The sequence below is a fragment of the Mustela erminea genome, chromosome 11 (genome assembly GCF_009829155.1).
Source record: "Mustela erminea isolate mMusErm1 chromosome 11, mMusErm1.Pri, whole genome shotgun sequence".
NCBI lineage: Eukaryota > Metazoa > Chordata > Mammalia > Carnivora > Mustelidae > Mustela > Mustela erminea.
In genome coordinates, this window is record NC_045624.1 from 68,965,144 (window position 1) to 68,981,382 (window position 16,239).

The window sequence follows — 16,239 nt, forward strand, 5'->3', positions numbered from 1 at the left end:
CTAGGGGGGCGGAGGGGAGCGGGGGCGGAGGGGGGATGGGGGATGGGGGTGGGGGCGATGGCCACGCTACACTGGCCCGCCGCTAGGGGGAGTACGGGATTAAGGAGGGGGTGCAGGATGCTGATGCTGAACTGGCCAAGCTGGGAGGAAAGAAGAAAGGGAGGGGAGGGGAGAATCGAGGACGGCCGGCCTAGCCAGGCCAAGAATGCAATTGCCCCGGTGGTGGGAGCTGGGAGACCCTTGTGCTTGGACGGGACAGGGTCGGGGGACACGCAGGATGAGCCCCGCGACCACTGGCACCTTCTTGCTGACAGGTTAGTGGCCCGCGCGCGACGGGAGGTCCTGGGGCCAACAGGCCGCCGCCTCCCCATCCCCCGCCCGGGTTTTGGGTATCTGGGTGCATTCTCTGGGTGTCAGCCCCCCTTGCTGCCCCTGTCCCCAGTACACCCCTCTTCCAGGACACCCCGTACCCCAATTCTCGGACCCTGTGAGTCCCTTTCCAGGCTTGACCCCTGGCCTTTTCTTTTTCTCTGCGCCCCCGCGGGCCCCTCCCTGCCCAGAGCGCTCAGAGATTCCATCTCCAATTTCCATTCCTACCCGCACCCCCCAATTCCCAGCCCTGGTGATGGACCTCTCCCCATCCCTGCAGCAAAGACTTGGGGGTTGTCGCCCATTTTTCTGGGGGTCGTTACCACACGAAGGGGGCACTGCGGCCCGGAGACAAGCCATAGGAAATGGGTGTCAAGCTGCGTCCCTTTCCACGCAAACACATCCTTTTCTTTCCTTTCCTTGAATCCGATCGGGAGAGAAAACAAAAGTGTGCGTTTGAAACACTTAATTCCCCCTCTTCCTAAGAGCATTTCTCGGCGGCGGAGATCTCGTTTTTCTTAGGGTTTATGGAGCGGGGAAGCAGAATCGTGAAATGCTGGGAGCTAAACAGGGCGTTCAGGTCAGGGTTAACCCCGGCTTGGGGCCAGAGTCGCTGCAAACAACACCGTTTGCCCCACCAACGGCACTATTTTGAAAAGCTAAAACAATTAAAAACAGCTGTGGGTGCCTCCAGTGTGCTTGGAGGCTCCGGAGCTCCCAGCTATGGCCTTTTGGTGGTGATTACAAGGTTTACACAGAGACCTAGGTCTCCCTGCAACGTTACATTTTTCTAAATCTTGTAGAGAGAATGAATGCGTTTAGTCACGGTAACCGCATGTTTAATCCTTTCAAGCGTGTTGCCGAATTCGGCCACAAATGTTTGTGTGTATTTATGCATATAAACATACATATTTTACCTTAGATAAAATTGCAGTGAGTTACAAGCCTTTAAAATACTGATGAAGAAAGATGCTTTAAAAAAAAACAAAAGCCATAACGAGGATTTTCACTTAAGTGCCTTAAAGTGTTAGGTTCTGAGAAAAAGGACAATTTGTTGATGATCTTAGAAAAAGAAGTTTAGTGAAAAGGGAAAACCAATTGTTTACAGCTGAGTGAGGTTCCTGAAATACGGATGAGACACATTTGTATTCCAAGGCTGAAACTGAGCATATTTTAGTAACATTGCTACAGATTGTTTATACGTATGGGAGAATTAAGAATTTGGCCCATTGTAGATGATGCTGGTAGGGTGTCAGGAATTGCACGTGAAGCTGGCTTTTCTAGGAATAAACAAAACTGGAGCACATTTACTGAGATTTTACTTTTTATCAGAAATGAGATGTTGACCATCGGATATATGAAAGAATGAATGAAGTGAAGATTTCCAACAATGAAAGATATTTTTCTAGGAAGTTGGGGTGAGCACAATTATACTTTCTAGAAGTGCCTTTTGCTCTTTGATGTTCATCCTTTCCTGCAAGTTAAAATAATTTGGGGATTCTTATGTTTGCCAGAGTGCCTTTCTCCTGACCACCAAACTGTCAACCCCTTAGACTTTTTTTTTGGAGTCCAGAAAAGTTACTTTACCTAATTGTTAACTGATAAGATATACTTTTTCTAAAAAGTGAGAGTAAAAACCAGTATAGATGGTAGGGAAAAGGAAGGTTTAAAAATCTATCCCAAGACACTTAAAGTTTAAACCACTTTGAACCAATTTAAATTTTTTATTTCAAACTGTTAACCAGAATTTTTTTATATAAAAACGGCTTTAGTATTATTTTTATCATACTGAATTCCTACTCACTATGCAAAATTCAGGAGAAAAGAACTTCAGAAAACTGGGGAAAAAGCAAAAAAATCAAGATCACCTGTAACCCCTTCATCCTGAGTTAACCTCTGTAAACATTGTAGTTTACTTTTTCAGACTTTCTTTATGAATGCTTATGTATCAAAATAATATATATTCTTCATAGAGCTGCATGTATATGATTTTTAAAAATTAAAAATGAGATTAAATTAATTTTTCAAATTAATTTTTTTCCAAAGAGAGCTGTCAAATAACATTATATTTGCTCAGGTTTTTTTAAAAAAAGGAAATAATATTAATTACTTTTTCTAATTAAAATTTTAAATGAACAACATTGGTACATAAATATTTAAAACTAGAGAACTGAGAATTTCCCCTGACTTCACTATTCTAACATACACAGTTATCATTTTGGTGTATTTCCTTGTGTTTTTATTTCTCAACATATAAAATAATTTTTACTTTGTTTAAAAACAGAATTTTCTAAGAAAAAAACAATATCGATAGGTAAGTGATTATGATGAAACTTTTAAAATCTGAAACAACAAGACAATACTAAAAACAAACACAAAAAATCAACTATGATAGGCAAATACTTTAGATAATATTTGTGTTAGCTAACAAAACAACATTAACTATCCCCCCATTAATAGACAAGAATTTTAAACACTTTTTTTGACATTTAGTATCCTAAGTGAATTTTGGATTTTCTCAGATATTTCCAAGTGTTGACTGTTTCTTATCCATTTTGCACAAGATTGCATGTAAAGCAAAGAAGGGTGTTAATAAGCACATTTATTTTATCAGATAATAACTGGGCATTGTATTTGGACAGTTGAAAACATTTTTATGAGCATTTGCTGTGGATCTATGAAGCTGTTGATTTACCACCTGTATTTAACTTCTTATGTAGTGGGAAAAGTGTATTTCAAAAGAAAGTAGAATTTTCCCTTGTCAAGTAGTAACTAGACTTTCTACTTGGACTTTTACCTATTTTATGACAATTTGCCATGTTAAATGTGATACTCCTGACTTACCTCAGGTATTCAGCCTAATTTCTAGGGTGGTAGGAAAATTGTATTTCAAAACAAAGTGGAATTTTCACTTGTCAAATAATAACTAGACTTTCTAGTTGGACATTTAATCTCTTTTAAATGAAAATTTGCTATGGACCTATGAACCTGCTGATTTTCTACATGCATTTGACTTAACTTTTAGCATGGTAGGGAAATTTATTTCTAAGCAAAGTAACATTTTCAGTTGTCAGTATTAGCTAGACTTAGTATTTGGTTATTTTATCAAGAGTTGCCATCAATCTAAAAGCTGTTGGTTTACCTGGTGTATTTAGCTTAGCTTCTAGGACAATGGACAAAATGTATTTCTAAGCAAATTGGAATTTTCACTAGTCTTTCTCTCAAACATTAAAAAGAGCGAGAGACAGGACCAGAGAGAACTAGCGAGAGACCTCAAAGAGATAAAGATAACTGTAGTTCAGATTCTAACACGGGTTTCCTACTGATGAAAACCATGCTCTAAACAAAATGCTGAATCAGTGAAGAAACCCTGACATGTTAAAAAAACTCTCCATCAAATTTCAGATTGTTTGAGGATTCCAGTAAGGGCAGGATTTATAGATCCTATTTTCTCCTAAATAACCAGCCACTTTGTTTCTTTTTCTCTTTTACTAACTGTAGCACACACTCACTCTTTCTGACTCCTTTTCTTGAACCTTACCCTTGCCTCAGCTCTAAACATCAGAGTGCAAATCCTATTGCTGATCTTATTTCCTGCTCTTCTGCAAAATAAGGATTCCAGGTGAATAGATGATATGAGTTTATGTGTCCGCTAGAAATTCTTGAGATGGAGCTGTGGTTTAGTCCAAAGCTTCATAGAACTGTTAACATGATGGCTTTTTTCCCCTTTTCATCCTATTGAACTTCTCCAGCAGAGATAGAGAGACAGACATAACAGACATATAGTCATGAACAGACTCTCTTTCACACACACACACACACACACACACACACACTCTCTCTCTCAAGCTTTTTCTAAACTTCAGAATACTATTCTCTAGTCTGCTGTCTTCCTGATTTCCAGAAATGTTAGCCAAAAACAGGAATGCAAAATTCAAAAAAAGAAGCTGGTGTTCCTAAGGATCAACAAGTCTTTTTAAATGAACATTTTTTGATCGGGTTTTTAGTTGGTAGGATCAGATGGAGTCTCAATGCTCTTAAAGCTGTTTAATATGATCTGCCTCCAAACAACATTCTCTCTAAGCAGAATTCCTAGTGTCTTCAATTTTTAAACAATGTAACTGTAGTAAAGACAGTATTGAATAAAAAACAATCTCCACAGTCTGACGCTAGAACAGACATTTCCACTGATGCTCCTTTCTTTCCAGTCTTTGTTCTGTGTGCATATGTATTTTTCAAAGACTATAATTTTAATATGTGTAGCTTTGTACACTTTGTTTTGAAACATAAGTGCATCTTGCTTTCAGCAAAGCATTTGTTAAGGCTTTAGATGCTCTTATGCGAGATGGTGTGTAGACTAGCCGGATTGCTTTGTGAGTATGAGACAGGCTAAGCTAAGCACCCACCAGGTGTGTGGGTTACTGGGTTGGGGTCCAAGAGTGGTCCCCGGGGAAAGATCCGAGCCTTTGCCCTGGGTCTTCTCTTTTTCAGTGAATTTTATGAATGATTTTGAGGAAGATTTAAGAGGCTTGCATTAAAATCCAGGGATGACTTGCAAAGGGTTAACTGTGATAAGTAGATAACAGAATTTAGAGTTAATATTACTTAAACAGGCTGCTGTGCCATGCAAAAGATGTTTTATAGCAGTAAATACATCATAATTCATTGGTATATAAGGAAGGAGGTGACTTAATGTGGTGACAATTTTTCAGGGAAAAGAAGGTTAATATGAACCAGCGGCTTGATGTGTCTGTGAAAAAGAAAAAAAAATCAAATTCAGATTCTGAGAATAGTATAGTGTCCATATGTCACAAAAATTAATAGTACCCCCCTCTAATTAACCACATCTGTAGTATTGTGTCCATTTCTGGCTGTCACATTTAAAGAGAGACGTTGACAAATTAGACAACTTCCAGAACAGTCCGTGGGGATGGTGAGGGGTCTGGCAATCCTGTCACAGGAGGTATCCTCAAAGGGTCTGGAAATGTTTAGCTTGAAGACTAAAGTAGACATAAACTCTCTTCTGTTTGTTTCGGAAAGCAGAACTAGCTCCAGTGGGTGAAAGGTAGAGACGGATTTCAATTCCAGACCTTTCTAACAGTTAGTGCAGCTCAGCAAGGGAATCAACCTAATACTTTTACATGCTCTGTTCTTTCAAAATATCAAAAATATTAACCTTTATTGCAATTAATGTTTAATCTGAAGGCTGTGATAACATTTTCATGTAGGGCAGCAAAGAAGCTTGTGATGGAAACATTTCATTTGTTTCTGATAAACTGTCTAAAAAGAAGAGCCATATGTATTACAAGTTGATCTCTTGCAACTTGAAAGTAGCTGTAATGGGGCAATTTAACACATTCCTTCCTACCCTCTTATTCTGTTTCAAACATGAATATCTATCAGAGAAGAGAATTAAAGGGCTTTTGGCTCTGTTTTGGCTCCCCCCATCCCCCTTCCTGCAGAGTGTCCCGGGCCTTAACTTGTTTCCCATAGTTCTTCCTTTCCTGATGTTTCTCGCTGGCTGGGAACAGGCTTCCTGGGCAGTGGCTGCCCGATGCTGGGGCACCCAGGGTTAAGGGGGAGCAGCCGCTGCTGGCTGCTGGTGCAGGACAGCTAAGCCCTTGGCCGCTGGATCCTCTTACCCTGGGGGAAACAAGGGGCGGTTTTCACCCCTCTTCTATGTCCTTGACATACTTGGTTATAATTTTTAGCTTTTCAGTTGAAGATAAAACCTTTCAATCAAAAGTAGTTTCCGACCCTGTGCTCTTTTAACTTCTCTCCATTTCAGGTTAGCCTGGATTCTGACGGTCCCAGGGGCACATTCTTTGTGTCTCAAACATTTTTTGTGGCAGATTTTCTTTCTCCTCCATCCACCTATTGATTGTTTATTTTGATTACTATATCTAACTTTGGAAACTTGATTGCTCAAAATTAATCTGTAGAGTGTGCAGCAGAGGACCCCATTTCTGAGGAGTGATAACCTGTAACACCATCTGACTCCACAGAAACTCATTTTATGTCCTGGAGCCTTGGAGTGGGGTACGGAGGGGAACTCAGATGAGAGTTGTGAAGAAAGAAGAAAATATTCTTCAGGCATCTTTTTTCCCCCAACTTTTTCCCTACTTCTTTTACTCCTGCCTCCCCCCGCCACAATGTTCTCACTCAGATTGTTAGGTCAGGGATATGGTCACTCTAGCTCCGACTGTGTAAAGTATATTTTTCATGTTGAACAAGTTTCTCCTTATTATCTCTCTCTTTTATAAAAGTGCCATGCACTTTTGTGGGATTGTAATAATGCACAGGGCAACTTGTAATGGCTCGCTTCCCAGTTGTTGAAGATGCCACAGGCGTTCCTGCGCTGAGCTCATATTTCCAAGAGAGAAATGCTCAAAGATGAGCTTCTGGCTTGTCACCGCTCGTTCACCTGATCCACAGGCAGCTAGTTGTGATTCCTTGAATGCAATGCTTGCTCCTGCTCCTGGGAAGTAAATAACCCTCAGTGGTAAATTTTAAAACTTAAAAAAAGTTTTAAATAGGTTGTCTCAAAACATAAGTTGCTGTCGTGATTACTAATGTTATATTCTTGAAAAAAATAAATAAATAATGTGGGTAAAGCTAAAGTGCTATTGTCTTCCAGAGTCACGTTGGTAGAAATTTTATTTTTTGGATCTTCCTTCATCTAAGAATTTTTATGCAATATTTATGCAATATGGTTTCAATGTGTTTTATTACGTACAAAGCACTTATCTTTAGCACGTCTCACTTTCTACTTAATTGCCTTGGACTAATCAGATTTTTTAGAATAGATCTTCGGCATTTTGTACCCCGGGAATTGCCACGGCATCTGTTGTGACATAGGAAGGCAGACTTTTTCTTTTCTGACAAATGAAGCTGCTCATTTCAAAAAAGCTTGGGAGTTAGGCAGCTCTGGTGTAAATTCTTTCCCATTCTTTAATGTTTCACTCATTCATCTGGTCACCATTTTGATTATTATGGAGATTTGGGGTTTATTGCAAATTTGAAAGAAGAGATCACAGTTAATTTTCCTATAGTAGTGAGAGTGAAATATTTTAGTTTCCGGTTTCTTCAGCGATAGGCATAGATGTTAAGTTATTCTTTTACCTTGGAATGCAGATGAAAAGAAAAAATTAGCCGCAAAGGTCTTTTTGTTGTTGTTTTTGTTTCTCCTCTTTAGCAAATTGGTGATTCTTGTTATGCGGTAAAATGACACTGGTTTTTCTCTCCTATGAAATAGCTCCTCAGTGTAACACCTTTAACATTTTCCATTTTCTATAGCTATAGAGTTGATTCTCATCAAAGGCCAGTATTGCAGAAGTGGAAACAGAACAGATTGCTACGTGTGCTTATCAAAATTTGAAATGTATGCCCTTTTTTGTCTAGCCGGTTCCCTTCTAGGAGTTTAGCTTACAAATAGACTTGTGAAAGTGCTCAGAAGTAGAAGTATAAGGATGTTTCATGGAGCATTGATAGCCGTATGAAAACTTAGAAAACGTAGTAGTCATCTTTACTGAATATTCTTTTATTTATTTATTTCCTGGATGTCAACCTGTTTTGAGACTCCGTGTTGGATGCTGGGGATTGTATGGTCCCAGCCGTTATGAAACTTTTACACTACAGGGGTTGACAAAGATTAATTAAATAATTACACACATAAATGTGCCCTTAGAGCTATAGTAAGTGCTACTGACACTACTAGGATTTCTAAGGAGAGGATCTGGCCGGGCAGGGGGATTAAGGAAGGTATCTCTGAGGATGTAATGAGATCTGAAGCATGAGTAAATGTTAGTGAGGTGAAGAGGAAAGGTGTATTTGAGATTTGAGGTAAAAGGAAGCGCTCTGTAGAGGCCCTGGGGCAGGTTCACTGGGCAAATAGAAGGTGCTGGAAGAAGTCCAGTGAAGTTGGAGCAGAGAGAGAAGAGGGAAGCCATGTGAGAGGAGGTGAGATAGGAGGTCAGGTATCGAATTTTGCTGGACCTGTTAGACCACCTTAAAGAGTGTAATCTGTATCCTAAAACCTATGTTCTTCTTCGGAGGGGTTTTAAGCGGTACAAGATCAGATTTGCATTTCAAAAAGAGCATTTTGGCCGCTTTGTGAAGAAGAGGTTGGAGGGGTCAGAACTGCTTGCGCACACTATATCCAAGGCTACTTTTGTAATCCCCCCATGGACATGAAGCCCTCCTGAGCAGGGACAGTGCCGGGGAGATGAAGCGCGGAGGGACTTTCTGAGGAGTGAATAGCAACAGGAGTGGGTTGTGGACGGAATTCGCCTTTGCCGTGGAGATTGGCAGGAGGAGATGTCAAGGATGATTTCTAGATTTCTGTCATGTTCAGGAGGATGAATGGGGGTACCATTCAGGGCAGGAGGAATGCCGGAAGAGGCCCAGACTTTAAGGGAAAGAAAGATCAGGATCCTCCTGGGGACAGGCTGAGTTTGAAGTGCCGAGAAGGAAATTATGCTTGAGCAACGCAACCTTCAAATGTGATATCATGTAAACAAGCCCAACATAGATGCTAAGGGGAAAAAGTGTGATCATGTTACGTAAAAAAAAAAAAAAAAGCACAGTGTGTGTGTATGGGTATGTGCACAGACATTTGTCTGCCTATGCACACACATGGAAAGACGCAAAGTGGCTCCCCTGGGCATTGGAGGGGGGGCCCCAGATAGATAAGAAAGGATCTTCATGTTTTATACCCTCCTGGTTATACTATTCGAATGCGCTGCAATGAGGATATAGGGCTTCTATAATAAAAATAATAAAAAAAAAAAGGAATGACAGCTCCAATGAACAACCGATGTGAGAGTATTTCTCTTTCAGAGTTTTCTTAATTGGAGAAACCTTGCAAGGATTTTTTTTTTTTTTTTTTTTTACTTTGAACAGAATTCTTCCGACAGTTTAACTTCCCTAACTCAGTAGTGGCTCTTACACTCTGCCTTTTAATCCTTTTCCACTAGATTGCACTATTACACTAGATTTCACATCGTCTATGTACTATTTTGTATTCTGCCTTTTGCTAATTTTATTAATTTCAAAATAGTCCAACATTTTGCAGATCAGGACATTAAATTATACTGGTGCGTATACCTACTGCATATATCAGGGATCTCTTTTGTTAAGGGTCCCACGGGTGCTCCTTATTCATCCAACATTGCTGAGATGGAACGTAGATAGTACCGTTTCCTGGCTGTGGAAACACAGTATACGTTTTGCTAGGGCTCTTTGAGCAAAGGAACAAAGCTACGGAGAGAAGAGGATCACCATTCCTTCTCCTTTAGCTATTCTATCAAATCAACACTTTTTTTTTCACTGGACATTGAACCGCGCCCCCCCCCCCCCATTTTGAAATGTATGATGCAAAGCTGAATCTTGTCTCCATGCAGTTTTTGCTTCTGTTGCACCATTTCCTCGGGAAAAATTCCTAAGAGTTTATGAGAGTCAGAGATAGCACATATCAATATGACTCGCTTCTTTCTGCATCTGGCTTTCCTCAAAAGGATTACGCTGCAGCTCTCACCCGGCATGCCTGGCCAGTGCCATCCTCTTAGTCCTCCATGATGCCGCGTGGACCGGGGGGTATTTGGAGCCCCTGGGCTGTTGCCTCTGCTCATTAGCAGCCTCTGGCATTTACTCCACTCAGCTATAGAAATATTATCATTTCTCATGTGTCTTAATGACTGTGAAAACAAAAAAGGGAGTACTAACGTCTTTCATGCCAACTGTAGTCACTACAGTTATTTTTTTTTTCATTTAACCTTTCTACTTCAAGAAATCACATTTAAAGGAATCTAAAGTTTCCTTCATATTAGTTACAGATTAAATGTAATAAGAGCTCACATTTTTTGAGAACATCATCATGTGCAAAGCACTCTTCTGAAGGTTTTAACTGTATTGTCTTGTTTAGTAACTCGTAAAATGTCTCTATGAAGCAAGGCACAAGACTGTCCCTGCCAGATAAGAAAACTGAGGTACAGAGACATTGCATAACAGTGGATAAAAACAGGGATTTCAACCCAGACACTCTGTCTTCAGACACTCTGATAGAAAATACTATCTTTCTGTATTCCAACTTCATTTCACTCTGAAGTCTAATATCTTACCAAGCTTGTGCTAAAATGATAGAATTCTAATAATTTTCAAGTGTGTTTAATAATTCCTGATGTTTTGCCCTGCTGGAACTCTAATGTTTCAACAAAGTTTGAAGGCTTCTTATTTTGGCATTCTTGGGTTTAAAATCCCGCTGTTAAATTTCTCTTAGCAGTATCTTTTCCTGAGGTTGGCGTAGGCAGTCCTTCTCATCAAAGCTTTCTCCCCCTATAGTTTCCAACTTTTTAGATTTCCTATTTTAATGAAGTGTGTGTGTGTGTGTGTGTGTATGTGTGTGTAAATGCATTCATGCATATAATGGATGGAATTAATTTTTATGGGCATTACCTCCTTCCAGCTATTTCTAATCTACAGTCAGGGGAAACTCACTTTTTTCTAGAAAGAAAACTAAGTTGAAAATGACCTACTAGGATTAACAATATTTCAAATTACGTTTAAAAATATGTAGTTTAGTACTGAAGAGTAGATGACATGGACTTTGCAGTAAGCCAAGAAATGTGTTCAAAATCCAACTGTGCCACTTAGTAAACACATGACCTGGGGTAAGTTCTATAATTTCCCAAGACTTCTTGTCCTCATGGCAAAATAGAACTAATAATACCTTCTTCACATAGGTGATAATGTAAGGATTGAATCAGTTCATATGTATAAAACTCTGAGTGTATGCTTCACACCTAGCATTCAAACAATGGTCGCTAACAATAATGTCAAAGACTACTTTTTTAAAGAGAAAGAAGATTTCTTAATGTAAGAGACAACTGAAAAAGTATTAAGGATGGTTTCAGAAAGGAAGAGGGCAAGGAGGCAACATAGCGACATGGGGAATGTTGAGCAAAGCGGAGAGATGTTGGGGACATGAGCTGTATATCCACTTTATGAAAACAAAGTCCGTGTCCCCTTCAAGTGAAATATGAAAAGAGACAGATGAGACAGTGGACAGAGAATGAGGTGACAGCTCGGTTCTAAGGTGAGTGCGTTAATCAGATTAGATTTCATTTGGCATTTCCTGCTGTTTACTTGGACAGTGATGTCGGAGTAAGTTATTATTTATTATTTCTTTCCTTTGACATTCTGATTAGCTCATCAGCAATCAGTCACCATTCAAAGCTCTTCAGTTGCTTTTATTAAATAACAATACCCTCCTCCCCAAGTCTGCAAATTATTCAGGTTTGGGAAAGAGTAATGTCTCTTCAGAGAGTGCTCACCCCAGGCCAGATGAAATGTCGTCAGTCATGTTGCTACAAGACTCAGAATAAATCATGGAATCTTATGACAAACTTTAAGTATTGTATGGTTTCTAGGGAATTTTAAGGGCATGCCAGCCACCTTTGGATTAATTCAGGCTTTGATGATTTTTGAGAGGGAGTGTTGAGCAATTGGTTAAATTGTATATGTCAGTTGATTATGTGAATGTCTTCTTAGCTTGGGCTGTATAAACGCAGTATGTATGTTATTCTTTGCTTTTTCTGTTGGTGAATTAGAGCAAAACTCACATCCAGGTATAACTGCAGCAGAGATTACCATGAACTCAGTGAGCACAGTGGAGTTTCTTTCAAGATTTCTGGGGATGGTCTATTATCTTTGGAAAGAGTCCAAGAACCAGTCTATACACGTTGAAATTTTTTTGCACATTAGATTTAATCTTGAAAAGTTATGTATAGGGCAAATATTTTTTAAATTGAGTTACATTTTCCCATGCTAACCAAGGAAATCTGTTCTCACAGAAAAAGACAGACTCTGGTCCTTTTCTAACAAAAATCAAACTTTGAAATCATAGCATTTTTCAGTGAGTATCTGCATTTGTCATTGCACAGATTATAGTAATTCTCTATACGAGAAGGTAGTGGAGTGGATCCATGATCTTGAACACACAATTAAAAACAAATAGTTATTTCCATGTTACTGAGATTCTTCCCCTGAGGTGCGGGACTTTGAATGTTTAAGCAGACGCGCCATCCGTGATGTTGTGTCTTGTCTTTAGTAACATTGTCTGGTGAATAGAGGCATAAAAAAATTTTCTTTTCTTTTTTTTAGATTTATTGGACTGCAGTCTTCTGTGGTCAGTGGAGAACTTTAGATGGATCACTATGGACTTTAAAAAAAAAAAAAAAGAATAATCTCAAAGCAAAGCTGGCCTTAAAGTAGAGCAGTATCAGTGGGATGTCTTATCCTGCTTCCATTTTTTAATGATTGAGAAACCAATCAGATTTGTCTTTTGAATCCTGTAAAAGCCAACTGGACTATCCTTATAGAGGACCTGGAAATTATGAGCGATGATATGCTGGCTCACCTGGCAAGGACGTCACAGAGGGTTAGACAAAAATATTTCACAGACTTCTTATCCTCGTAAATTCTTTAAATCGTCCATAAAGTACAATATGTATAGTTTTGTGTCTATAACTCTGAACACCGATTCTTATGCATATGCAGTCTGAGAACCACTGGGCTAGAATAAAGGAGGGAACCAAAGGGGTGCTGTCTGGATACTCAAATCATTCTTTCTTTATGATAACTCCCCAATCCATGGGAGAGTGGGGGGCAGAAGTGGAGAAGGTTTTCAGCTCTAAGGTCAGCCTACATTTGGCACATATGATGTGAGTCAGTTGAATATCCTATCTACCTTTGGGTTCTATAGTTATCCTCAGTCTCCTAGCATTCATATTTGTGTATGAGAATTGCCTGATGAAATTGTGTAACCCACGTACCTAAACTCTCCATGGTGGAGTCGTGAATATGTGTTTTTAAAATTTTTTTTGGTGATGAAGTTTTGGAGGGTATGAATATGTATTTTTAGAGAGCGGCCCATGTGATTCTTATGGGATCAGCATGTCACCTTTGGAACCCAGTGATCAAGAGAACCAGGGAGTGGGTATTTTGCCACGAGAGACTACTATGAACATTTCTGCTCCTACTTTAGCATAAATTATTTAGGAAGTGACAACTGTATTTTTCATCTAGATTTTAAAAGGACATAATTTCAGTTGTTAAGCAAATCGAACTTTTATTAGGTGAATCATCCAGAAGATTGATCTTTTAGTAGATATAAAATTAGTACCCTTAAGTTTACCTATTTTAAAAAATTACACACCCACCAAGTCATTTATTTGCTCCAGGGACTAGAACCTTTGATTTCCACTCACAGTATCACTGAAACGATCACTGAGGTTTTGTTTGCTTGTTTGTTGGTTTTTCATAACTTGGGTTTTGAATTGTATTCCTTCTTTTTAATTTTTGGGAGGGAACTTGGTATTTCTCCTCATTTTGTTAAAGCTCAGAATTTTCTACAAAATTCGGTTTAAAAAAGAATTTGCATTTCATCTCTGATTTGCTAAGGGGAGGAGTCCTTTCAACACGAACACTTCCTGTGCCTCTGCCAAATTTGTCTTCACTTGTCCTTACTTTCTGAATCAGGAAGTATTTTCTTTGCTTGTATATGCTGGTCTCACCCATTCTGGTTTCTCTTGCATCGCTTCTCATGGATTTTGCTCCTTTTCTTTATCCTCTGTCTGTTTCTCTCTCCCTTTGTCTTTTCCTCCGCTTCTGAACAAAATCTGTTTCCCCCCCTCACGTCACCAGCTCTCTCTGCACCGTGCCGTGTCTCAGTCTATCTAGCGTGTCATCTCTTTCTCCCCTATCCGAGCCAGTGTTCTTGAAACATTAACTGTATTTGCTACATTTCCATCTTGACCTTTTGCAGTCTGTCTTCTATTCTTATCCCTTTGTTGGAGCTCCACTTTGAAGGAGTCCCCTGTAACTTCTCACTTTATACATCTAGCAGTCTTTTCTAATCTCTCTCATTCTCTTTAACCTTTATGTAGTATGTGAGGGTGCATAGTCCACCCTTCTTGATAGTTCTTCTGGTGACATATGTGACACTTGAGGCTCAGTTGTCCAACCTCTCTGACTGCCTTGTCCCTGATTTCTTTGCTGAATTATCCTCTGTGCTTGCTATATAAATATATTTATTAACATGTTCTTCTGCCTCCCACTTTTTTTTTTTTAAAAACATTCCTTCTTACTATATTTCAGCTCCAGAAGCTAGGACCAAACTGTGGGGTGTATCCTGGGGGATTCTGGGACTGAGCTGAACCAAGAGAGAACATACCTGAGATGGCTAGAGGGAGGGAGAATGAGATGGAGACCCAAGGTTATAGTTGGGAAAATGGTACCCAAATCCCATGTCTAAAATGTAAGGATGAAAAATGGGGGAGTAAGCAGTGAGAGTGGTAGTTTGGTTAATGGGAAATAGGGTAGATGAATGGCTCAAGAATGTGAAGGTGTATGTTTCCAGATCACTTTGTATGAGAGTGTCTAATACACATTACCTGGGAATATGGTCTGTGTGAAGAACTGTACTGGGGTTTGTCTTCAAACCTCATTCCTCTGGGGATGAACATCCAAATCTGTATCTGAAGCCCCAGTAAGTTCTCTTACATAGCAGAGTTCTGTTTCCATCTTTCTCTTAGATGATTTCATTGGGATATCCAAGTGGTATCCCAAATTTAAAATGGCTCAATTTTATCTTTCTCCTGATATTGACTCCTTTGGGGAGGGATTCCTAATGTGTCACTGTTCTGTGTCCCCGTCCTGGATCAAAGAAGCAAAGTCATCTTTGCTTCTCCTTTTTAAACTAACCTCCATGCAGCAATTTGAAAACTTTTTTAGTACTCTCTCCATGATGTCATATAACCGGCCCCACCTTTATTTTCAATTTATAGGTTGACTGCTACCCTACACTCCAGAGATAGCTCCCTGTGTATTACCTCTTAACACCAATTATTATGTTCATTTCTGCCAGTGTAATGTTTCCAAACTTCAACTGTGAAATTTAAAAGATACTTTAAACCTATCACAATATCCCTAGCCAGAGATAATGGCTTCCCCCCTCAGGGTTTTGTAGTACCTATGTTTTCTATCCCTGTGTGTATGTGTAATTGTTACATTTGTGTGTGTGTATGTATGTGTGTGTGTGTGTGTGTATCCATCCTTGTAGATTGTAAACTTGTTAGGGTATAGTACCCGTGTCTTGTTCACCCTGTATCCCCACATATTTCTTGTACTGACATGCAACAAATATTTATCAAATGGAATTAAGCAGCTAGTTGGGCTGGAAGGAATCTAATCTCCATTAATAGTAGGTGACCTGGGATAGTCACTTTAATTTGACATTAATTTCATTTTTGTGCATTTGTTTTATTCTGAAAAGCTTTTTTATTAAGCTGTGCTGATGGCATAAATGGAACAGTTAACTGGAAGACCAAACAGGCCAACAGTTTTATTATCAGCAGAAAAATGACTGGTGGGAAGAAAGATGGTGAGTTTAGGTGGTAAATCTAAATCCCCTTTGGGGAGTCAGTTAAATGTCCGCTTCCAGTATTCTTTTTGCTTTTTTAGTCGTGTGGATTTTGCTTTTTTTGATAAGTTAGTCTGAAAAACTCCAGTTTTGTTTTCCTAATCTTCTAAAACTTCTGATCCTTTATGTTCTTAATCCATTATTTTCTAAGTTTTTTTCCTTTGCTGTAGTTTTGCTTTTTTTTTAAACTAAAAATAATTCTTGTTTTTAACCTGTTGTGACCCTTATCCAGTCACTAGCTTGACACTTATAAAAATTGTTACAGTGTGGTCATTATAACAATTTATTTATAACATTGAAAAACATTAAGAAGCACATTTAACATAAATTATTTTAAAAACAATATTTATACAACCTTAGAAAAATGGTCATAAAATATTTTGGCTAATTGT

The 16,239-nt window shown here is 39.1% G+C and overlaps 1 protein-coding gene across 3 annotated transcripts in view; it reads left to right on the forward strand.

Moving 5' to 3' along the window:
• Positions 1–94: 94 nt before the first annotated feature.
• The window catches only part of SGCE (sarcoglycan epsilon), a 66,663-nt gene continuing 50,518 nt past the window's right edge, over positions 95–16,239 (forward strand). For 2 of the 3 annotated variants that reach the window (XM_032305379.1, XM_032305381.1), the window contains exon 1: positions 97–314. In XM_032305379.1, the coding sequence (XP_032161270.1) occupies positions 206–314 (109 nt within the window). In that variant the 5' untranslated portion in view covers positions 97–205. Of the gene's footprint in view, positions 315–16,239 lie in introns of all 3 variants that reach the window. The other variant, XM_032305380.1, reaches the window with a different exon arrangement.